General features: G+C 37.3%; 5 protein-coding genes across 5 annotated transcripts in view; 3 read left to right on the top strand and 2 right to left on the bottom strand.

The window, feature by feature from the left end:
- Positions 1–1,984, bottom strand: part of LOC111485939 (26S proteasome non-ATPase regulatory subunit 2 homolog A-like) — an 8,941-nt gene extending 6,957 nt beyond the window's left edge. Inside the window, exons 1-8 of the mRNA XM_023132915.1 lie at positions 1,684–1,984; positions 1,320–1,420; positions 1,020–1,140; positions 883–942; positions 612–679; positions 434–476; positions 208–273; positions 59–97 (exon numbers count right to left, since the gene is read on the bottom strand). Of these exons, the coding sequence (XP_022988683.1) occupies positions 59–97; positions 208–273; positions 434–476; positions 612–679; positions 883–942; positions 1,020–1,140; positions 1,320–1,420; positions 1,684–1,809 (624 nt within the window). The 5' untranslated portion in view covers positions 1,810–1,984. The remainder of the gene's footprint in view (positions 1–58; positions 98–207; positions 274–433; positions 477–611; positions 680–882; positions 943–1,019; positions 1,141–1,319; positions 1,421–1,683) is intronic.
- A 1,476-nt stretch (positions 1,985–3,460) lies between these two features.
- LOC111486070 (dnaJ homolog subfamily B member 1-like) lies at positions 3,461–6,106 on the top strand. The gene is made up of 3 exons (XM_023133076.1): positions 3,461–3,823; positions 4,037–4,449; positions 5,412–6,106. The coding sequence occupies exons 1-3, from the start codon at positions 3,659–3,661 to the stop codon at positions 5,845–5,847; spliced, it is 1,014 nt and encodes a 337-aa protein (XP_022988844.1). The 5' UTR covers positions 3,461–3,658; the 3' UTR covers positions 5,848–6,106.
- A 4,076-nt stretch (positions 6,107–10,182) lies between these two features.
- Positions 10,183–14,119, top strand: LOC111485934 (receptor-like protein kinase HSL1). Its single transcript, XM_023132907.1, has 2 exons — positions 10,183–12,784; positions 13,416–14,119. Exons 1-2 carry the CDS (start codon positions 10,195–10,197, stop codon positions 13,775–13,777), a joined length of 2,952 nt encoding a protein of 983 aa, XP_022988675.1. The 5' UTR covers positions 10,183–10,194; the 3' UTR covers positions 13,778–14,119.
- Positions 14,120–15,227: 1,108 nt separating this feature from the next.
- LOC111486024 (zinc finger protein MAGPIE-like) lies at positions 15,228–18,597 on the bottom strand. Its single transcript, XM_023133017.1, has 3 exons — positions 18,327–18,597; positions 17,190–17,592; positions 15,228–16,509 (listed from the first exon to the last, which is right to left on the bottom strand). Exons 1-3 carry the CDS (start codon positions 18,436–18,438, stop codon positions 15,708–15,710), a joined length of 1,317 nt encoding a protein of 438 aa, XP_022988785.1. The 5' UTR covers positions 18,439–18,597; the 3' UTR covers positions 15,228–15,707.
- Positions 18,598–22,600: 4,003 nt separating this feature from the next.
- The window catches only part of LOC111486030, a 3,532-nt gene continuing 1,972 nt past the window's right edge, over positions 22,601–24,160 (top strand). The window contains exons 1-2 of the mRNA XM_023133027.1: positions 22,601–23,132; positions 23,591–23,703. Of these exons, the coding sequence (XP_022988795.1) occupies positions 22,754–23,132; positions 23,591–23,703 (492 nt within the window). The 5' untranslated portion in view covers positions 22,601–22,753. The remainder of the gene's footprint in view (positions 23,133–23,590; positions 23,704–24,160) is intronic.

The raw sequence follows: 24,160 nt of genomic DNA, 5'->3' as shown, positions 1-24,160 counted from the left end.
CCCCCCCCCCCCCCCCCCAAAAAAAAAGAATATGTACATATAAATTGTAGTATCTAACCTCCATTAATAGATCAACAGCTTCAGGTTCAGCATTGTGCTGGAGATCAATAAAACTAATTAGAGAATGAATATGTAAATTGCTAGACAGTACTACGTTATCTAGAGAAAACTATGTCTTAGTATCCAAAGCTTATTATATAGACGTGCCTTCATGTGAAAAGCAACAATTTCTTGAACAAGTTCCATTAGATCATCAATGGGGGCCTCTTCACTCTGAAACAAAGAAAGAAATCAAAGCAACAGTAAGTCCACCTCCTCTTTAGTAGAGACAGCATTTCACCAAGCATAGAGACAGCATATTTATGTTATCATCTATTAATTAGATCAGAAAAAGAGAGAAATTTATTGGATAATCTAAAAGAATCGTCATAACCTGTCGCTTGGTGTATTCCTGAGCAATCTCTCCAGCCAAATTCCTGATGTTTCAGTATATTAAAAAAAATTATAGTATAATACAGATAATACCTTCTAAAATCTTTCTACCCAGTGTCACACTGACAAAGAACCATGTAATGAATAGCAGTAGAATGTTGTACTAATCATATGCTCACCTTACATACTCATGGCCCCATGAACCAATATCACTTTCTGAACCTAATAATCTGTATTTCAGGCTTTCCTGAGAATGTTTGACAAACAATCATTTATATGTAAGTGTAGCTTCATAAGGAGACATAATAGAGCTATAATAAGACGTAAACATGTGACAATAAAACACGACACAGGGAAGCCAAAAACAAAGAATATCCCCCATACATGTGATATTAAAACAAAGAAACAAAAGGAACATATTGAGGTAAATATTAAAGAAAGCGAACAAACCCGTTCTCCCTCTGCAGACATTGTCAGTGCCAATACTGATAGTATGTCTGCTAAGTATTTCTGCAATTGCGAAGCGAGTAGAGTTAAAACAAAATCAATGATGGGTAACAATGAGGGGCCATGACCAAGAAAACCACCTTTAAATCCGAGTTTGCCATTGTTTCATAATAAGCTTTCAAAGTTCCATAATGTGGGCGAAGGAACTTTAGAGGCTTTGGAACAGAAGTCATGGAGCTTGTCGAAGTTCGAATTTCCTGCCTAGAATTAAAAATTCTCAAATAAGTTCAAAATATGAAACCGTGAAGAAAATATATACTATACCTAACCTATTCAACCTTATATGCTAATCTACATCATAATTGCATACCTCCACAAGCAGTGTACGATACCTGAAGTAAAATTTATGTTTTAACTGAATTATAAATAAAAATGCGAACCTCATACTCTCAAGGGCAACTTTCTGCAACCCAGGATCAGGGTCCTGAACTCTCTCCACGTACAACTCCAACTGCTGCTTCAAGGCCAGATCCTCTTCCGACTGAGCACACAATAATCCACATAATATCAATACCCAATAGACTACTTGGAAGATAAGAGGGAAAACCAACTAATCTAAATCTTCCCTTTCACCTCAATTTGTACTGCGAATGAGAAGAAAGTACAGAAATGACTTAAGCTAAGTTCAGCAGATAATTTCAAAGCAAACCAGAAACATTTTACAACAAAGCCAACATTCGTCCACTTTCAATTGAATTCTTTGCAACCTAGGCTGTAACTGGCGAAAAATTGAATGAAGCATACCAGATCCTCTTCCTTTTTCTCATCCTTCTTCTTGGCGTCCTTCGATGGGACCTTCAGAGTCGCCTCCTCTCGCTGGGAGCTGTTACTGGCACCGCCGCCAGCAGAGCCATTCGGGTCACGCGCCATTATGCAGAGAAGAAAACTAACAGAATCAAAGTCCAACCAGAAGGTGACGAAGAAGATGAGCAGGAGAGTGAACTATCAGTAAACAGGATTGGAAATGGAAGAAATTTTCCAAATGATTTGGGATTGAAGATTCTTCAGAAGAATATAAACGATAGGGAATTGCTTTCCTTTTCCTCCTAGGCAAGAAACTCGAACTGGGGTGTACGGTTAGTTCCCTTCCCTGTACGCCGGATTCGGGTCGGGTTAGATTCGACTTGACTTAAATGGGCTTTTGAATCAAATATTATGGCCCAATGTAATTCAGCCCGGAATAAATAGGGCCCCTTTTATTGGGACATTTTACGGGCTTAGTGGCCCATGAGTTCAATGCCAGAGGCTGTGGTATATTTACGATATGTCGTTCTTTTTAATAAAGGCTAGAGCGAGAAAATCCACCTATCGACATGCCGTTTTCTAGTAGCTTTTTTTTTTTTTTTTTTTTAATTTAATAATTATGAAAGTAAAAATAACTTTTGGGACCATAATTAACGTTCTAATCCTATTATATTTAACTAAACAATTAAAAAAATATATTTTTTTGTATACCAAATAAGCTTGTTTGAGATCTTTTCCATTAGGAAGGTAATAAAGATCGTTATTACCCTCCAATCATATGAAATTTTTGTAGAAAGCATGTGACCGTAAGATATCACATTATTGAAGAAGGGAACGAGACATTTCTTTAAATCCGTGAGATCAACGACGATACATAATGAGTCAAAATAGACAATATCTACTAACAGTGAACTTGAGCATGACAAATGATATTAGAGTCTACCAAACAGCGAGTGGTGTGTCGGCGAACACGGTAACGACCTAGATCCACCGCTAGCAGATATTGTCTTCTGGGTTTTCCCCTTTCGGGCTTCCCCTCAAGGCTTTAAAACGCAGTTTTCACACCCCTTACAAATAGTGGTTTGTTCTCATTCCCAACCAATATGGGGTGGCTTTATAAATGGTGGTTTGTTCTCCTCCCCAACTAATATGGGACATCACAATCCACCCCCTTTGGAGTCCAACATCCTCGATGACACTCTTTTCTTCCTCTAATCGATGTGGGACCACCGCCCCCAAATCCACCCCCTTTGGGGCCCAGTGTCCTTACTGTCGCACCGTCTCATGTGTACCCCCTTCGGGGAACAGCGAGAAGGTTGACATATCATTTAGTGTCTGGCTCTGATACCATTTGTAACGACCCAGATCCGCCAGCGATGGATATTGTCCTCTTTGGGGTTTCACTTTCGGGCTTCCCCTTTAGGTTTTAAAACGCGTATGTTAAGGGAAGGTTTTCACACCCTTATAAAATGGTGGTTTGTTCTCCTCTCCAACCAATGTGAGACATCACAAACACGCTGGGGCTGTTACAGATGGTATTAGAGCCTATCAGACAGTGAATGGTGTGCCAACAAGGACACTCGAGCTGTTACAAATGGTATCAGCTCGTGAGGTATGTATAGGGGATTAAAATGAACTGAAAAGAAAATAATTAAATTTGGATTTTTTGTTTTTTGTTTTTAGTATTTAGTATTTATTTATATTGAAGCAACGGTTAAATTGAATTGGAGTGATAGGGATTTGGGCATCAAATGTTATCCCAATTCAAAAAGCGAACTCATTTTCTACTCATTTTAAAAAATTAAAGAAAAAAAAAACCCTAATTTTTGGGTTTGAAGGAAGGTCGGTGAGAGGAAATTTGTGGAACTTTCTTGGGGATTTTGGTGAATCCAACCATTGGTTCTTCCGCAATACTTGCAGAACATCGTGGTCAGAGAAAGAAGAAGAAACTGAATAGGGAAAGTGTAAGGGGGCTATGGGAATCGACTATTACAAGGTTTTGCAAGTCGATCGAAATGCCAAAGATGATGATTTGAAGAAGGCTTACAGGAAGCTCGCCATGAAATGGCATCCCGACAAGAACCCTACTAACAAGAAGGAAGCCGAGGCCAAATTCAAGAAGATCTCTGAAGCTTATGAGGTTCGTTTTCTCTCTATTTCATCCGAATAATAATCGAATGACTTTGTGAATGCCGATCTGTAAGATTCTTTGATTTGATGGCCTTCAAATTTCATGGGGTTTTGCTGAATCTCAGTGGAATTCCTTCCTGATTCTGTTATTGTTCGTCTTTACTTCTTGAGTATTTCGACTGCCTTATATGCTAGATTTGGTTTCTGAATGTTGTGTATTTAGGTTCTTAGCGATCCCCAGAAGAGGGAAATCTATGATCAATACGGCGAAGAGGGTTTAAAGGGTCAGGTGCCGCCGCCTGATGCCGGCGGACCTGGCGGAGCTTCCTTCTTTTCTACTGGCGATCGGTCATCAACATTTAGATTCAATCCGCGAAACGCCGAAGACATTTATGCAGAATTTTTTGGGTCGTCAAGCCCGTTTGGAGGAATGGGAGGAGGACCAAGGTTTTCTAGTAGCATTTTTGGTGATGATATATTTACGTCTTTTAGGGAAGGAGGGGGAGGATCCATGAACCAAGCTGCTACTCGTAAAGCTCCCCCAATTGAGAATAGATTGCCTTGTAGCCTTGAAGATTTGTATAAAGGAACTACCAAGAAAATGAAAATTTCTAGAGAAGTTTCAGATACAAGCGGGTATTCATCCTTCTTTGCTGCTTTAGTTTTGTACTTCTACAGAATTTGATTGCATGCACTTTCTTGGTCGAACTTGGCATCAATACCATCTAGGCTTCAACTTTGAAGAGTTTAAAAATACTTGTCCTTTAATTATCAAAATGAATGTTCTTTTCCATTTGCCTGAATTGGGTGTTGTTTGATAGCACTTGTGTTTGATATGTGTGATTTGTGGACGACTGCGTCGAGAATGCTGCTGTTTACTCTTGATGGTTCTTATTTGTACAAATAGTACTTCGAACTTGAGCATGACGAATTTTTGTATTCATACTCTTGAGTATTTGTTCTTGTGGATGAGTGTGAAGAGTTCTGTATAAACATCTCAAGACAACCTTCTTGCTAAGTAGGAATAAATAGGTCAAGACATCCTTCTTGCTAAGTAGGAATAAGAACTTTTGTGTGAGATCCCACATCGGTTGGAGAGAAGAACGAAGCATTCTTTATAGGAGTGTGGAAACCTCTCCCTAGTAAACGCATTTTAAAAACCTTGAGGGGAAGTCCAAAAGGGAAAGCCCAAAGAGGACAATATCTGCTAGTGGTGGGCTTGGGCTTGGGCTGTTACAAATGGTATCAGAGCCAGTCACTGGGAGCGTGCTAGTGAGGACGCTGTGCCCCCCAAGAGGGGTGGATTGTGGGATCCCACATTGGTTGGAGAGGGGAATGAAGCATTCCTTGTAAGGGTGTGGAAACAACTCCCTAGTAGACGCGTTTTAAAAGCCTTGAAAGGGAAAGCCCCAAAAAGGCAATATCTACTAGCAGTGGGCTTGGACTTTTACATTTTGTTTGGCAGTCGCGCAGTAACTATTTGACAGCTGTCAAATTTAGTTCCTTTTATGGGCTAATTGTTTCATTTGAAGCTGCATGTTTCGGTTTTCTCGTCTTTGTATATACACTCATCCATCTCTCTCATTTTGTTAATTCAGGAAGATCGTACCAGTGGAAGAGATATTAACAATCGATATAAAGCCAGGTTGGAAGAAAGGAACAAAGATCACATTCCCTGAAAAAGGGAATGAGCAGCCTCATGTGATACCTGCAGATCTTGTCTTCATCGTCGATGAGAAACCACACGGTGTGTTCACTCGTGATGGAAATGACCTAATTGTCACAGTAAAGATATCACTGGTCGAGGCTTTGACAGGTTACACTGTCCATCTCACCACCTTGGACGGGAGAAGTCTAACGATCCCAATCAACAGCGTGGTAAATCCAAGCTACGAGGAGGTCGTCCCAAGAGAAGGAATGCCTATGCAGAAAGATCCGACAAAGAAGGGAAACTTAAGAATCAAATTTAACATCAAGTTCCCATCACGGCTGACTTCAGAGCAGAAGGCTGGGATCAAGAAACTCTTGGGTTAGTAATATTTCATGATTTGTTGGCTTGGTTTTCTGTACTCAACCAAGAAACCACTCATTGCAAATACAGTGTTCGAAAATTTTGCTAAAAGTGGGCCGCCTTGTTTGTTGTTTTTGTATTTAAGGATCTTCATTTACTTTGTGTTCGTAAATATGTTTCCATAGGGCTACATCAAATCTCCTTAGCCATGCAGTAATCTTTTCCTAAAATAGTTGAATGCTGGAGAAATTTGGTTATAAAGATTCTGAACTTTTTGGGTAACCCTGTTTATTAGTTATTTCGTGTTCTTCCTTTTGAAAAGATTGCGACATACGTTCGTTGGGGCGGTGGCGATGATGCCATTGAAATAGATGTTAACTGAGAGTAATCAAGGACTGTCTTTTCTCTTGTTAAGAAATCTACATATATTCTCATTGATCATCAATTGCAAGATGTGCAGGATGATTTGATACAATGACAATACTTCCGGTAAAGATCACGGACCGAGCAGGGGATGTTTGATCGATTGATTGTGCATGCTCATGAGAGCTTCTAAGGATTGTATCTCTCCTTTAACAATCTATTCTAATCCCTGTTTGAGTCACTGAAATTTGAGGAAGCTCATTCGACAGCATCTCTTCTTCTTATATCATATTTGTAAGATCATTCGTTGGTTGGGGAGGAGAACGAAGACCTCTCTAACTTTGAGGGGAAATCCAAAAGGGAAAGTCCAAAAAAAATAATATTTGTTAGTAGTGGAGCTGATACAATATTAAGCCAAAAGGGAAAGTTAAAAAAGAACAATGTTAAAAAAGAACAATGTTAAAAAAGAACAATATCTGCTAGTAGTGGAGTTGTTACAATATTGCTCTCCAAAGTGGGAAGTTTGAAAGAGAGTAAAAAGAGGATAATATTTACTAACGGTGGGCTTTGGGTTGTTATAATATTGCTTTCCAAAGTTTTGACTACTTTCTTCATTGAAACTCACCATTCATATATTGTTTGACATGAAGATCACCCCGTTCATCGTTCATATCCACGTCTACATACCAAATTTTGGTACGTAGTAGGGGGTGGACTTTGGGTTGTTATAATATTGCTTTCCATAGTTTCGACTACTTTCTTCATTGAAACTCATCATTCATATATTGTTCGACATGAAGATCACCCCGTTCATCGTTCATATCAGCATCTACGTACCAACTTTTGGTACGTAGTAGGGGATCAAGTACAGTAGTTTATTGTTCATGACTTCCATCACTTATATTCTGGTCATCACTGAGATGTTGTCCAGAGAGAAATTAAGCTTATCATGAATAGTTGAGCCTTTGACTAGCTAACCACTCGCTAGACCCCATCCCAACGTTTCTCACATACAAATTTTTTTTTGTTGGTTCAACCCAACCAACTTAAAATTTTAGATAGGTCTTAAAAAATTTTCTATCGCATGTGTATCCCTATTTCTAGGATAGTTACAAATATTAAGATCATTTAACGTTTATAATACAAGTTAATTATGTGTCGTGAGAAGTGAATATTTAATATTTAAGTTTGATGAGATTTTAGTTAGCGTACTCTCTCCAAAAAAATTTTAAATTAAATAATCCAATAACTAAATAATTAAGGAAAAAATTAAATTAAATAATCTAATAACTAAATAATTAAGGAAAAAAATTAAATTAAATAATCCAATAACTAAATAATTAAGGAAAAAAATTAAATTAAATAATCCAATAACCCAACCAACTGAAAAATGATTTTTTCCTTTTATTTTTTATGTGAAAAAAAATTATGAAAGGAGATTTGGCCTAATTTACTGCCACGTGTCCAAAAAAGACAAAAGCAAATTCCATAATTTAATGAAACGACGTTCGAATTTTTTTAAAAAAATTATTTTGAATTTCCAAATTATTATTTTTTTAATCTAATTTTTGAAAAAAATTATTATTATTTTCTTTTGGCGAATTTATCTATTTATTTAAAATTATGGAACTTTAATTTTTGCCCAACAAATGGGTAGCGGGACATCAAATCTTCCAAATAAATATTTTAGTAGAAATGTGTTAGATATTAAAGTTTTATAATTCAAATTTCTTAACAATTATTTTTATAATTTATTTAATTATTTATATATATTGTTTGGTATTTATGGTTGAGATTATATCAACTAAGAGTGTTTATATGACCCGAGAATCTAACAAATTTCGACTATCCAACCCAAAACATAAATCTTGGGTTGGGTTGAATTTTTAAAAAATCTAATCTTTGGATCGGTTCGGGTAACATTTTTTTATTTAGTCAACATGACCAACCCGAAAACAGGGTTACAACTCAACCCTACCCTGAAACTAAACATGTTTGACCTTTGTAATCTATTTTAGTGATGCGTCGTGACTTGTAAATGTTTGATATTTGAGTTTCACGAGATTCTAGTCATTAATGTAACATATATTGTAGATAAATAAGTTTTTTAAAATACTTAAATAAAAAAAACAACACTATAACTTATGTTAGGTTGAGCTGTGAACTCTATTCAAGTTGCTCCGGTTATTAACCTAACCAACCCAGAATTTTGAATTGGTCCAAAAAATTTCTCGAGAAGGTGTGGGTCACTTTTACACAACCAAAATGCAACAACCATTTTTAAATTCATTACATCTTGGAGTTTGAATATTCAAACTTTGTCTTTATTATTCATTCAAACTTAGACTCACATCAAAATCACCAACCATCTTTTATTTAAAAATTTCCCCAATTTTCTCTCCCCTTCGTTGCTTTCACATTCAATTATACCCTAAAGTAATGGGAAAGAAATATATCCATTAAATTTTGAAAAGACCTTACATATTAAATTAATACTCGAGGGACGGGGTGTAAACCTAATTTATCTGTTCCAATAAGCTAATTACGGTCACATAACTTACAATGAGTACACTTGAACTTTTATCTTCCTTTGTATGGCTATCTCGAGAGACTGGTTGATAGTTTTTTCAGTATGGTTATAATGAACAACTGAACTTCGAGTAGGTTAAGCTTGATACAGCTGCATTTTAAAACGCATGTTGTCTTGGAGCTTAAAAGGGTTTTGAGATTTCAACAATGTAGGGACGATGACCTCAAATGTAGAACAAAATTCAACCATTATAGTAGATGTTCAGACAATTTCGATTTTTTCAACAGAAATAAAATAAATAAATAAAAGTGAAGATTTATTCACGGACAAACTTCAAGTGTAGAAATCTCTCTCTAGTATACGCGTTTTAAAATTTTGAGGTAAAGCCGAAAGAGAACAGTATCGACTAATGGTGGGCTTGGACAGTTACAAATCTCGAGACTAAAAAGCTGATAGTTACTACCTACACTAACAAAGTATACCCGACTCAATAATATGAATTTCAAAGTTAAACGTGGTAATAGAGATACGAGAAATGATAAAACATGTAAAAAGGATATCTGTTGATCTGCGAGTAACTAATATGATCATGTCGTTAGAGAATATCGGACAATCAGGTATCAAATCCAAATTTCAAAATTTGATATGAATACTAAACACGAAACCCGGTAAATTTGAAATATGTGCGTAATTAAATTAATAATTTGTATGTTATAATATATTTTTTTTGGATACTTTTCAAAAAAAATTATTGTAATAAATAATGGAAACAAACATTAATGGAACTAGCTTTTTGAACATATTAAAGCTTAAAGCAAACAAAGTTAGGACCAAAACCATTTAGAAATATTATTATTTTAGTAAAAACATTATAATTATTACTGAATTTATAATATTTAATGAAAATTTTCAAAAAGGAATTGTAACACACTATTTTTAGTATTATTATTTATTCAATAAACTATTTATTTATTTATTTTTCTAGAACTCTTAAACACGCAATTACCAAAACATAATTATAATTATCTCACTAATTACAATCCGCCGTTAGATGCAAACAAACGTGGGGCCACAAAATCTTATTAATTTTCTATTTTTTTTATTATAATAAATACTTTCAAAATAAATAAATTAATATTTTATAAATTAATCCAAACAACTATATTCAACCCTATTTAACATTTTAAAAGATTAAACATAAAATTAAAAATTTAGAATTTTATTTGCTATATAATTAAAAAATTAATTTATTTAAATTTATTCCTACAAATTTGGAAAAAAATTAAATTTATTACATAATATTTTAAATTAGAAATATGAAAGCTATATTATATTTTTAGAAATTATTTATAAGAATTTTATGGAACTTAAATCTAACATTCCTTCACAGTAGGGGTAATTTCGTAATTTTATGTTTATATATAATTTCCAATACATTCTTACAGTCCAATTCGTTTCCATTTTTTTCCTCTGCAGAATGGCTTCTGTTCTCTTCCCTCTTCTTCGTCTTTTTCGTCTTCTTCTTCTTCTTCTTCTTCTTCTTCCATTGATATTCTCGCTGAATCAAGAAGGACTGTATCTTCAGCAAGTCAAACTCAGTCTCTCCGATCCTACTCAGTCCCTATCTTCATGGAACCCTCGCGACGATACTCCCTGCAACTGGTCCGGTGTCATCTGCGATTCCGTCTCTCGTTCTGTCGTCGCCGTCGACCTATCTGATTTCCAGCTCGCTGGACCTTTTCCGACCTTCTTTTGTCGACTTCCTTCTCTTTCTTCACTCTCTCTTTTCAATAATGCCATTAACGCTTCTCTTCCTGACGATCTTGCCTCCTGTTCTGGTCTCCAGCGGCTTAACTTGTCGCAGAATTTTCTCGCTGGTTCTATTCCCGATGCGGTTTCCAAGATCACGAACCTTAGGTTACTGGATCTCTCTGGAAATAACTTCTCCGGGGAGATTCCGGCGAGTTTCGGTGAGTTTCGCTGGCTTGAGACGCTGAATTTGGTTGAAAATCTTTTGAATGGAACTATTCCGGGGAGTTTGGGTAATATTTCGAGTTTGAAAGAGCTTCAACTTGCGTATAATCCGTTTTCGCGGAGTGAGATTCCGAGTGCATTTGGGAACTTGACGAAGTTGGAGGTTCTTTGGCTTGCTAACTGTAATCTTGTCGATCGGATTCCGGATATTTTTGGCGGGATGACTCGGCTTAAGAATCTGGACTTGTCGAACAATAGACTCAGTGGGTCGATTCCGGTGTCAATCACTCATTTGAAAAGCTTAGTTCAAATTGAACTGTTTAACAACTCGCTCTCCGGCGAGTTTCCTTTGGGAATGTCGAATCTAACAGCACTGCGACGAATTGATGTGTCGATGAATCACTTAACTGGAACAATTCCGGATGATCTTTGTGCATTACAGCTTGAGTCGTTAAATTTGTTCGAGAATCGATTGGAAGGGCCATTGCCGGAGAGTATCGTCAGGTCCCCATATTTGAATGAGCTCAAATTGTTTAATAACAAGCTTAGCGGACAGTTACCCAGTAAACTCGGGCAAAACTCGCCATTAGTGCATCTTGATGTTTCATACAACGGATTTTCTGGCGCCATCCCGGAAAACTTGTGTGCAAAAGGGGCATTGGAAGAGCTTATATTGATTTACAACTCGTTTTCCGGGAAAATCCCTCAGAGTCTTGGAAAATGCACGAGCTTAATCCGTGTTCGAATGAGGAACAACAAACTCTCGGGTACAGTTCCAGATGATTTTTGGGGTTTGCACAACGTGTATTTACTTGAGCTCGTTGAAAATTCGCTCTCTGGGTCTATTTCTTCGAAGATATCTAGCGCCAAGAATCTCTCCATTTTGATGATCTCAGAAAATCAATTTTCAGGGTCAATTCCGGAGGAGATTGGTTCGTTAAGCAATCTGACTGAACTTTCAGGTAGTGAGAATATGTTTTCCGGTAAAATTCCGGGAAATTTAGTGAAGTTAAGCCAGTTGGGTAAACTCGATCTAAGCGATAACAAACTTTCTGGTGAATTACCAAAGGGAATTGGAGCTCTGAAGAGGCTAAACGAGCTAAATTTGGCAAACAACAGGCTATCTGGGAATATCCCGAGTGAAATTGGAAGCCTACCTGTTCTTAATTATCTCGATCTTGCTAGTAACCATCTCAGTGGTAGCATACCTCTTGAATTGCAGAATTTGAAACTGAATTCGTTAAATCTGTCGAACAATCTCTTATCAGGAGCACTTCCTCCTCTTTATGCCGAGCAAATTTTCAGAGATAGCTTTCTGGGTAATCCAGGTTTATGTAAGAACACCCCAAGTCTTTGTCCTCGCATTGAGAAAGGCAAAAACCAAGGCTATTGGCTTCTCAAAGCCATTTTTCTACTCGCTGTTGTTGTTTTTGTTGTTGGGGTCATTTGGTTCTTCTTTAAGTACAAGAAATTCAAGCAGAACAAGAATGGAATTGCGGTTTCCAAGTGGAGATCATTCCATAAACTTGGTTTCAGTGAATATGAAATCGCAGTCTCTCTCAGTGAAGACAAAGTGATCGGAAGTGGAGCATCCGGCAAAGTGTACAAAGTTGTGCTGAAAAACGGTGAGATCGTGGCCGTGAAGAAGCTATGGCAAGGAGCAAGGAAAGAGGACACCAGTTTGGATTCAGAGAAAGATGGATTTGAGGCTGAAGTTGAGACATTGGGGAAGATTCGCCATAAGAACATTGTTAGGCTATGGTGCTGCTGCAACACTAGCAACTGCAAGCTACTTGTTTACGAGTACATGCCTAATGGGAGCTTGGGAGATTTGCTGCACGGCAGCAGAAAGAGGTTTTTGGATTGGCCGACAAGGTATAAAGTAGCTTTGGATGCAGCTGAAGGGCTTTCTTACTTGCATCACGATTGTGCTCCTCCAATTGTTCATAGAGATATCAAATCCAACAATATATTGCTTGATTCTGAGTTTGGAGCTAGAGTTGCAGACTTTGGATTAGCTAAGTTCTTGAATTCTGGCAAGGATTCAGAGCCAATGTCTGTCATTGCTGGTTCTTGTGGGTATATTGCACCAGGTACCTTCTTGATTTCCCTGAACTCTTCCATGATTTAGAAACATAAGCAGTTCATAGTACTTTTAGTGATTAGATTACATTATAAATATGTGTTAAGACCAAGATCATCTTCATATTTCCATGATGTTTTATACTTGTAATATCTGGTCTGCTGGCATGATTTTAGTTCTGAATCTGTTAGAACGCCTCGTGATTACGAGATATTTGTCAATCTGCATAATCACTCAACATATTCCGCTTAAATTCTAGGCTTTATTTGTTTGCATTATGGAGCCCTCGAATAGCCTCTCCTTAATCGAGGCTTGACTCTTTCTCTGGAGCCCTCGAACAAGGTACACTATTTGTTCAACGCTTTAGTCACTTTTGACTACACCTTCGAGGTTCACAATTCTTTGTTCGACATTTGAGGATTCTATTGACATGGTTAAGTTTAAGGCGTGGATCTGATACTATGTTAGGAGTTATCATGGCTTTGCTTTGGGCTTCCCCAAAAGGCCTCATACAAATGGAGATGTATTCTTTACTTATAAACTCACAATCATTGTGGGACTTCCCTCCGAATTTGATTCCATTTACTCAGACAAAAGGGGTTGAGTACTTTTTTGACTTTCATATGGTGTGCTTGATGCAGAATATGCTTATACATTAAGAGTAAACGAAAAGAGTGACATCTACAGCTTTGGAATGGTGATTTTAGAGCTGGTGACAGGGAGGCCTCCAAATGATCCAGAATTTGGAGATAAAAACTTGGCAAACTGGGTGTACACCACCGTCGACTGCAGAGGACTCGACCAAGCGATCGATCCGAAACTCGGTTCAAAATACAAGGAAGAAATCTACCGAGTCCTCAACGTGGGACTTCTCTGCACAAGCTCACTCCCCATCAACCGTCCTTCAATGAGACGAGTCGTCAAGCTGCTGCAAGAGCCTGCAACAGAATCCAGACCCGCCATTGCTAGTAAGGAAACCAAACTCTCTCCACATTTTTCCTAGTATGTCAAGGCCTATACTTTTCTCTAGTCTCTAACATTAGTCTTACAAGTTACAGCCAAAAGTGTGTAGTTCCTTGAAATGTCAAAAAGGGGGTGAATGATTGATTATGAATGGAAGCCAGCAGAGATTTGTGGTACTAACCCAATGATTTGTTTTGAATAAAACCCCCAAAGTTTCTTAAGATCTTCAGTTTTTTTCAACAATGGAGGGTGGTGGGGTCAGTTGAGAAAGTCCCTGTTTGGCAGGACAAGTTTCATATTTTTTTTTTGTAATACAAGATGGAATGAATGCTCTAATTCAATGATGGCCAATGGCTCCTGTTGCTCAGCCGCCCCTTATTTACTATATTGGGGCCCTTGTTTTTCTCTGGAAAGCAGCTGCTAGATGCTTCAATTATTGACCAAAATGAATGCCTTGTGTTTGGTACCATCAAAGTTCTCCGTAGGGAATGATTTGAGTTTTTGGGTAAATTTTGTGGCAAAATGGCATAAACTATCCTGTTACTTAGAACTTTTAATTGATTAATCAACGAATTACATTTTTGTTAAGTGTTGCAATCACTTCTTGTACTCGTTTTTCTTCCAGGTCTATTAGTAACAAGTTCGACACGTGAAGGTCTATAAAACGAGATTGATTGCAATGTTTGGCAGAGCATAGATGGGATCATTGTAACACTTAGCAAAGTAGATGGGCAATTGGTTAGTTGATCAAATTAACATTTCACGGGCGTAATTGCCCAACCCCATAGTTTAGAAATTGAACTGAATTGATTCTAATAAGGAATTATATCTTATAGAACTTTATTTTAAGTTTACTTCCTATCATTACTCCTCGTGTCCATTGTTGGGCCGACGTTAGAATGTTGAAGAAATTTCTAACTCCGACATATTTTCAATTCAAATTCCTACCTATAACTCAACATCAATTCAAATCTTTGCTTCCATATATTTTTAGTTCAAATCTGTACGTACTTGACTCAACATCAATTCCACAATTCAAATCCTTACCCTCGTATATTTTAAAACTATATATTATACCTTTAGGAAAGGGTTGCCTTTTCTTTACCTTTTTATTCTCTCTCTTCATTTTAAATTAATTTTTTTACATTTTCAACCATAAAAAGAAAGAAAGAAAAGATAGTAATTTTGTACACTGTCATCCAGAGTGGAAAGTGATGGTTTTGTGAGGAAAGAATATCAATTCCTTTTATTTTTCCCCCCTTCATGCATTTCACTTTTCATGTACTCCAAAGTTGTTCTTATCTTACCTCAAATTCACATAATATTCTCCCTCTAATCTCAAGCTTGTTCTAAACACTTCAACTTGAATCGAAAGTTCCGGGTGTCCCGAAATGCTATAGTTACTTGAGATAGATAGAAGCAAATCGAGTCTATATTACACTGTAGCTAGTCAAGTCCAACATGAACTAAGCTCATTTTACCCCACTCATTAGATAGAGAACAGCATCGAAACAAATCAACACTGCACACGAAAGTTAGCATCTTTTTAGACATTTTTAGTCTAAACAAATGCGATTCTCCCTAATCCAGGTGCGCTTTCGGTTCGATTAGACTAAAAAAGTAATAGAAAATAGAGATACATTCATTCTTTTTCTAATACCCATTTGATATCACAAGCAAAGAGCAATAAAAAATGAAAGAAATACATAATACAACATTAATGGAGTCCAAAAGGGGAATCCTTTACTTTTAATCCCTGCCTCTGCTCCACCTTCGTCCCTTTAATCCCAAAACAAAAGGCCTCTGTTTTTGGAAGAAAAAGGCCTCAACTTTCTGTCCTTCCTCACCTGAATATGCATGGATCGCATCAGTGATCCTCCCCTGTTCTGCCATTGAAAGGTTTTTTTAAAGCTTGAGATTCCCTTTTGGTCTAACTTTATGAATACCCATTCAAATCATATCAGATGTAATCACATCCATCCATTCATTGCTGATGGATGATGGCATATGGTGGGGATTCCCACACCCAAGAAATCCCTTGTTTCTCCTTCTCCACCCGTGACACTTTCTTCACTAACAGTGTGTCTAATTCTCTTTGCAGCAGGGTACATTTGGATCAAGTTACTAGCAGCAGAGTCTTGATGATCACCACCATTTTCAAGGCTGCAACAACTAGGAATGGAATTTGAGTTCATTGAGCCATAAAGCCCTGAAAACAAGGCTTTCCCATCAGTTATGGCACTGAATTTCAACCCAAAACTTGCCATTAATGATGATGGGTCTGTTGTTGTGGAGCTTGTCACTGCCATTTCAGCAGCCTTTTGCAGCAGAACAGTGGCTGACATGTTGGCTGCTGCTGCTGCTGATGATGATGCCATTGCTTGATTGGCTTGTTCTTCGTGGCTGTACAAGGAAGGAACTGAAAGAAGACAGCTTGTTGTTGCTGTTGGTGGTGGTGGCGGCGGCGGCGGCGGTGGTGGTGCAAGTGGGTGATGGAAATTATTGTCTTGGGGGGAAGAATTTGGCATCCAAAAGGGGAAGGCTATTGTGGGTGTGAGGGAATTAACGTTGTTGTTGAGGAATATTTGAGAAGTTTCATGATCTTGTCTGAAAAAGGTGGAGGAGGGAAAGTATTGGTGAGGATTTGTGTTGGGTCTTAGGAAATGGTAGCTGTTGTCAGCTGTGTTCATGGTTGATGCTGCTGCGTTTAGTCTTGCTGTTTCCTCTGCTAAGGCCATGCAGTATGCTCTGTGAGTTACATAGCTATCTCTCCTGCATTTCACACACCTTTTTTAGAACATATACACGAGGAAGAATATAACCGCTCTAGCACACCACTAGTAAATATTGTCCTTTTTTAACTTTTTTTTCTAAATTATTCCTCAAGGTTTTAAAATGCGTCTACTAGAAAAAGGTCTCTACACTCTTATCAGGAATGCTTCGTTCCTCTCTCCAACTAATGTGAGATCTCACAATCCACATCCCTTGGGGGCCCGACGTCCCTGTTGACACACTGTTCGATACTTGGCTCTCCCACCGCTAGCAAATATTATCCTATCTGGGTTTTTCCCCTCAAGGTTTTAAAACACGTTTACTAGGAAGAGATCTTCACACCCTAATAAACAATGTTTCGTTCTCCTCTCCAACCAACGTGGGATCTCACAATCCAGTGATCTATCCCCCTTGGGGGTCGAGTGTTCTTGCCGGCACAAAATTCGATGCCTGACTCTAATACCATTTGTAATAGCCAAAGCTCACTGCTAGCAGATATTGTCCTCTTTGAGCTTTTCCTTCTGGGTTTCTCTTTAAAGTTTTAAAATGCATTTACTAGGGAGAGGTTTTCACACCCCTATAAAGAATGATTTGTTTTCCTCTTCAACCAACGTGGGATCTAACGAAGAAAAACATTCTTTTTCACGATATTATCGGTATATAGTTGATAAGTATATTACCTTGAAAATGGAGTTCCACAGTCACATTTATACTCTTTGGTGCCACAAGTTTTGGAGTGTGCTTTCCAATCTGACTGCACAGCATATTTCTTGGAGCACTTCTCGCACTTCCACTTCTTCTCGCCATGCTTCCTGCAAAAGTGCTTTTTAATGCCTGTGAGGTCTCCAAGCGCCCTTGAAGGATGGTGGTGCACACAACTCTTCTCTGGACAAACATAAACTCTCTTTCTTGGCTCTTTGTTGCTGTTGCTTCTTTGCTTCAGCTTCCATGGAAGATTGTGTCCTCTTCTATGCAACTGTAGGTTTTGATCCCTCTGAAAACCCTTCCCACATATGTCACACAAGAATCGGTTCGTCGCCATTAGGGTCTTCGGCGACAATGCCACAACTTCCGCCTTCGGATCTGTTGCAAATACGCCATCAAGTCAATATCAATATTATCGAAAACGAAGCAACATTACAAGATCGAGGATCTGATACCATGTTGAATCGCTACTAGACTTAAAAGTTTAACCTAATAGGTTACGAAAAATTCAATATTTCTTTCATATTCTTGACAGGGGTTTGAACCAAAAAAAAAAAGCTCTATACCATGTTGAACCGCTACGAGACTCAAAGGTTTAACTTAATAGGTTAAGAAAAATTCAATCTTTCATTCATATTCTTGACGGGTTTTTGAACAAAAAAAAGCTATGATACCTTGAATCGCTACGAGACACAAAAATTTAACCTAATAGGTTACTAAAAATTCAATCTTTTGTTCATATTCTTGACGGGTTTTTGAACAAAAAAAAAAAAAAACTTTGATACGATGTTGAATCGCTAGAGACACAAAAGTTTAACCTAATAGATTAAGAAAAAAATTTAATCTTTCATTCATATCCATGAAGAAAGGTGATTACTTTTTAGCTTTCAGCACGATGGTTTGTTCAAAAACATCAGAAACTCAAAGAACAACTCCTTGTTTTGCAAAAGTAAACAAAATTTGGGAGAGTTTTGTGAAGAATCAAAGAGGTTTTAGATGAAAAAGTTGAATATTCATCATATTATTCCCTACAAAAGAACAGACAAAACCCACAAAAACAAGAGCAAAAAGAACAATAAACATACGAAACAAAACACAAAGGTTGTTCTTGCCTGGATTTCCGGGGAGATTCCTCTTCTTCTTAAGAACAGGAGGGTTGTTGTTTGATCCAAGTGTTGGCAAGCTGCAAATGAAAGCATTTGAAATTGTTTGCTCTTCAGACATCTTCCTTAACACCAACAAAAATCTTATGATTTTTTTGTTTTTGTTGTGTTCTTAGCTTAAATTGTCTCTCAAATCTACAAGAAACCTAGAAGCATAAGTGTTTATAGCTCAAATGAAGGGTTCATACATGTTATAAAGGGAGAGAAATTGACAAGATTTGGATCTCTCTCTCTCTCTTCCTCTCTCTCTCTCTCCTTGATTGAATAATTTATGGGAATATTTTCAAACTATCTTCTTTCTTTGTTGGGAGAATAAAAAACTCATTTTTGGTGAAAAAGTTAAAGGTATGAGAGGGGAAGGGATTTGATGGGCAAAGGTGCATGATGACACATATGATGAGAAGGGTTTTGTAGAGTAAGAAATTAGAAAAAGCTAGTTTTACTACCTTTTCCTTTTGGAATGATTATCCCATAATTTCTTTTGCCCTTCTCACTTTTATTCTCTCTCTCTCTCCCTAAATTATGGGTTGGAAACCGAGTTATTCAATACATAAGAATGATTGTGTCACTATCTCTTAATATCTGTTTAGTGCAAGTTTGATATCTATGTTAATAGCTTATTAGAAAGATGTATCATTCATCGATATTGTAACAGTCCAAGCTCACTTGTTCTCTTCGGCCGGTTACGTATCGTTGTTAGCCTCACAGTTAACCGAAAGCATCACTGCTTACGCTCTAACCCGAGTAAAATGGGGCACGTGGAATCTCGTGTGAATCAGCAAGGACCACCTTGCAAGGCTAAATACTTCTGGGTCACCGATAGTGAAGTAGTATCGTGAGGGAAGAGTGAAAAAAAACCTCATCAGGGTGTGAAATAGAACATGAAACCGTAAGCTTCCAAGCAGTATGAGGAGACCAGAACTCTAACCGCGTGCTTGGAGGGGTTTCTACACCTTTGTGAGAAATGTTTCATTCTTCTCTTCAACCGATGTGAGATCTCACAATCCACCCCTCTTGAGGGCTTAGTGTTGTTCCGAAGGAAAAGTCCAAAGAAGACAATATCTGTTAGTGGCGGGCTTGAGCCAAATATATACGCACCCTAGGAAACTTCATTTGGGTAGAGTTGTGAAGGGATAGAGAGAGAGAAATAAAGATTATAGAGTGAGAATAAACATAAAGGGATAATTAATAGTTAACTAGGGAAACATGTTTAGCTGACAAAGACAGTGAATTTTTAGAAGTATGAGCAGTCGTCCCCTTGTGAGCTGACTTTTCCTGCTCATCTTAATCATAATCTAATCATGTTTTGCTTTAAGACTTTGTTTAGTTTATAATTTTTGGAGTTTTGCTAATGAACTCTTGTGGGAATAGAATATTCTCTTCCCTCTCTCCCACATTTCACCCAAAGCCCTCAACTTTCGAGGCCCCTTTCAAAGATTCTTGAGTATGAACACTTCCCCTCTTTTTTAGGTCATTTTATAATCAAAACTTTGAATACAAGCTAAACTATGAAACTATGAAGCTTAATTCAGTATTTGATTAATAATTGGAGAAGGGGTTTAGGGAAAAGCAAACCATTGTCATTTAAGAGGGATGTTTGTTTTGTTTGGCTTGTCTTTTACACAAAAACTAAATAGGGTTTTGTTTACGAGCTATTTGTATCGATTTTGTAGGTATGTTTAGCTCAATTACCTAACAAAAATGACAATTTTGAACAAAAGATACAAACTTTACTTCAGTTAAAAGATGATATCGAATGTAGCTTATGCAGACGCATTTTAAAATCATGAGACTGATGGTGATACGTAACAGGCTAATACAGACAATATTTATTATAAGTGGCTTGGGCTATTACAAATGGTATCATAGCCATACACCGAGCGGGACTCTGGGCCCTAAAGAGAGATGAATTGTGAGATCCACATCGGTTGGAGAGGAGGGTATGAAAATCACTCCCTAGTAAGCACATTTTAAAACCTTGAAAGGAAATTCAGAGGGGACAATATACTTCTAATTAAGAGCTCAGACATTCGAATCTCTCCTTTTCTACATGACAGTTGAACGTATTTTGTTTTGAAAGACTTTATTTTTTTTTTGTTTTTTTTTTTTGGAGATTGGATATATCCCAAAAAGAAGAGCAAGTTTGGATTGTGGAATCCAACATTTACAGAAGCTCACATGCATTTCCTTGGCCAGCCATGGCCTTGTTTAAAAGTTGAAGAATCTATGCCTTTTCACAAAACCCTAATATGTCTATCTTCTTTTTAACCCTTTTCTCTTTTACTAACCCCTTTTGAGTTCATATTTATGATGGATTTAGGTCAATATGTCTTGGGAGGCTTGACCATTTGTGTATACTTTTTTCTTCTTCTATATATAAAAAATTATCTGCATTACCTTTTACGGGTCGGTGTTTCAATAACTACGGATGAAATTTCGAATCGTAATATTTCTCAATGATGTACATTTTCTACTTGCACTCAATTTTCAAACCATGTAACGTAGTTTGCTTCTTTCAAATTTTGAATGCATTTCTGATATTATGTATGCATCAACCATATCTACAAATGTCATGTTAGGGTTAACCCAATTGTATGGTTCAACTATTTTAGTAATTCGGGTGATGTGGAGCGGTATGTGAATGACACCTACAAGATCGATGATGTACTGAGGAGCCATTCCATGGAGGATCTCCAATTCAGGGAATTGTTTGGGGGTTGAGATTGAAGATGCAACTTCCGTCTTCCAAAACAAAAGAAAAATGGGTTCGTTAAGAAGAAAGATGGAGAGTGGCCTATAGAGCACATGTAAGGCATAGTCGTGTTGATCACGCAACGAATTTCTATCTCTCTCCAGATATCTAAAGATGGAGAGAGATGTGAAGGTAATAGCCTTAGGTTATGGGTGAGCCCCTAACTTACGGTCTTTATTATATATCTCTCTCTATAATATCTAAAGATGGAGAGAGATGTGAAAGTAATAGTCTTAGGTTATGGCTGCCCCGGTTTACTATCTTTATCCTACTACTAGCCTTAGATATCTCTCTCTATACATATTCAAAGACGTCCCTTTTCGTAAAATTTTCAAATCAAAGAACCCGTCATTATCGTTTTGATTAAATATATTTATATATAAAAAAAAAACCCTTTTCCCTAATTATAGGGATAATCAAGATTATTATAGCAAACACATAAAAATCAATGTCTGAAATACATGAAGGTGGGTATGAATTATTATTAAGATGAAGGTGATGGAATAGACAAAGCACCAAATGAACAAAGATCTAAAGGGATTTTGTAAAGATTGTCTTTTTCTACTCCAAAAAAGCAATCACTAAATTTGAAACAAAAAAAAAAAGCCTACTTTTTCCCCCACCCCTTAACAAAACTCCAATAAAATATTGTATGTTATGGGCCAAGAATGTTCCTCTCTCTTATTTTCAAGTGAAACTTAGGTAGGCAATTAAGCTACTCCTTTTGTCCCATTTAGAGAGAGACAATGTTCAATGTTTTTTTTGAAGGAGAGAGAGAAGATAATTCAATTATTTGATCCATTATTGTCCGTTTTAGTATGTTACGTATCGCCGTCATGCTCATCGTTTTAAAACGCGTATGTTAGGGAGAGATTTCTACACTCTTATAAGGAATGCTTCGTTCCCTCTCCAACCGATGTGAGATCTCACAATCCACCTATTTTGGGGTTCAACGTCCTTGCTAGCACAACCAATGTGGGCTCTCACAATCCATCTTTTTTGGAGGGCAACTTCTTCACTGACACACTGCCCAATGACTAGCTCTGATACTATTTTTGTAATAACACAAGCCCACCTCTAACAAATATTATCTGCTTTGACACATTATATTGTGACGTTAGCCTCACGATTTTAAAATGCGTCTACTAGGGAGAGATTTCACACACTCTTACAAACAATGCTTCTGTTCCCTCTTCAACCAATGTGAGATCTCACAAATTTTGTAATAAAAAATATATTTTGAAGATTAAAAACTATGTAAAAAGTGATTTTAACAATTTGTTTAGAAAGGGTATTACTGTCCCTAACTTTTGGCGGAGATCTTTGGGCCTTTAGCATAGTTTTACATGGGCTTTCTGGTTCTCACACCTGGCCCAAAACGCCCACAATCATTGGTGGCAAAGCCCAAAGACCAAAGCCCAAATATAAAGTCTGAAGCCCAAGCCATGTTAGCAGCTTCATTGTTTGTCTCTGTTCGTTTGTTCTTCAAATCGGAATCCCCAACAAAACTTCCGGTAGGGCTACGAATCCCGGCTCCGTCTTCTTTCTTCAACAGATTTCGTTAAGGTTTCATCTGAATTGCGAAAGCTTTGAATTGAATTGAAAAAAGCACATCAATTTGTGGATGGATGCAAAAGCTTTAGCTAAATCAAAGAGAGCTCACTCTCAACACCACAGCAAGAAGTCTCATTCAAATCAGAAACATAAACCTCCATCCATTGGGACAAATGCAGCTGGAAGTGCCAATAAGCCGCTAGGAAAGCACGCCAAAGATGGAAATCTCCTCTCCCAGGCTGTGCCTAAACTTCCCTCAAATTGGGATCGTTATGACGAGGAAATTTCCGTCGAAGAGACGTCCGGTGAGGCTTCCGCGCCAGTTTCCGATGTGATTTTGCCGAAGAGCAAAGGTGCCGACTACCGCCACCTGATTGCCGAGGCTCGATCGCAGATGCAGTCGAGTACTTTTATGAATGTTTTTCCGTCTTTGGATGATGTTCTTCCGAGTAAGTGTGCGCTATCTCTTTTGATTTGTTATAATAGTTCAGCTTGTTTGCAAATTATAAGCCTTCGGAATGGTTGCTGATTTGAACTTGCGAATGTGCTATTTTTGGAAGTGAAAAATATAAGTCCCAGTCGGTTTGGTAGATTGTAGAGTTGCTGTAATTGATGGTCGGAGGTGGGGTTGAATATCCTTTGCCACATGCAGGAAGATGGTTCCAATGCTAACTAACAATTCGGTTTCTCTACGCATTATGACATAATCTTTTATTGTATCCACCGTCCTTATTGGGTTGTTTAAATCTCCAATGAACATAGAAAAGAGAAATATGTTCTTTGTTTTGATAGATCCTACGGAGCATCCAAATTTCTGTTTAATTGTTAGCTTCAACGAGTAGTGTTTGGATCTTAATATCAAGATTGAAGGGCTTGATATGGAAGACTTATATGCATAATCTAACAGGAGAGTTAAGTAGTGGAGGATCTGCTATGCTTGCAGCGAAGGGGGAAGGCATATTGTCCTGGATTGAAGATAATACTTTCGTCGTGGATGAAAAAACTACTGCAACTCCTGAGGTAATTAGTCAATTGTTTTATATTTTTGTGTCGATAATGCATTAAATTATTGAGCTTGCTGTAGAATTTAGATTTAGTTTTTGACCTATAAACAATAAGATTACATCTTAAATGGTTATCATCAGCAGACTTCTTCATACACACGCGTGCATACACACATATATATATGTATGTATGTATGCATATATTTGTCTTTGTAGTGTATGTTGGACTTGAGGACCTGAAAGTCGAGTCTAAACAATTCTGTGTTAAAGAACTTTTGTTTTGAAGTAAATGTTATTATAAGATTTTAGACTTGTCCTGTTTTCTTTTCCGTTGAAGCACTATCAATTCCTTTCAGCCATTTGAAATGTGTATGACTGTGTTATGTTCTTGCCAAATGGAGTGCTCTAGCTAAGTTTTTTTTTTTTTTTTTTTTTTTTTTTTTTTTTTTTTTTTTTTTTTTTTTTTTTTTTTT

Source organism: Cucurbita maxima, unplaced genomic scaffold (assembly GCF_002738345.1).
Source record: "Cucurbita maxima cultivar Rimu unplaced genomic scaffold, Cmax_1.0 Cma_Scf00011, whole genome shotgun sequence".
In the NCBI taxonomy this organism is placed as follows: Eukaryota; Viridiplantae; Streptophyta; class Magnoliopsida; order Cucurbitales; family Cucurbitaceae; genus Cucurbita; species Cucurbita maxima.
Note: the sequence above shows the minus strand (reverse complement) of the source record. Positions and strands in the feature narration are given on the sequence as shown.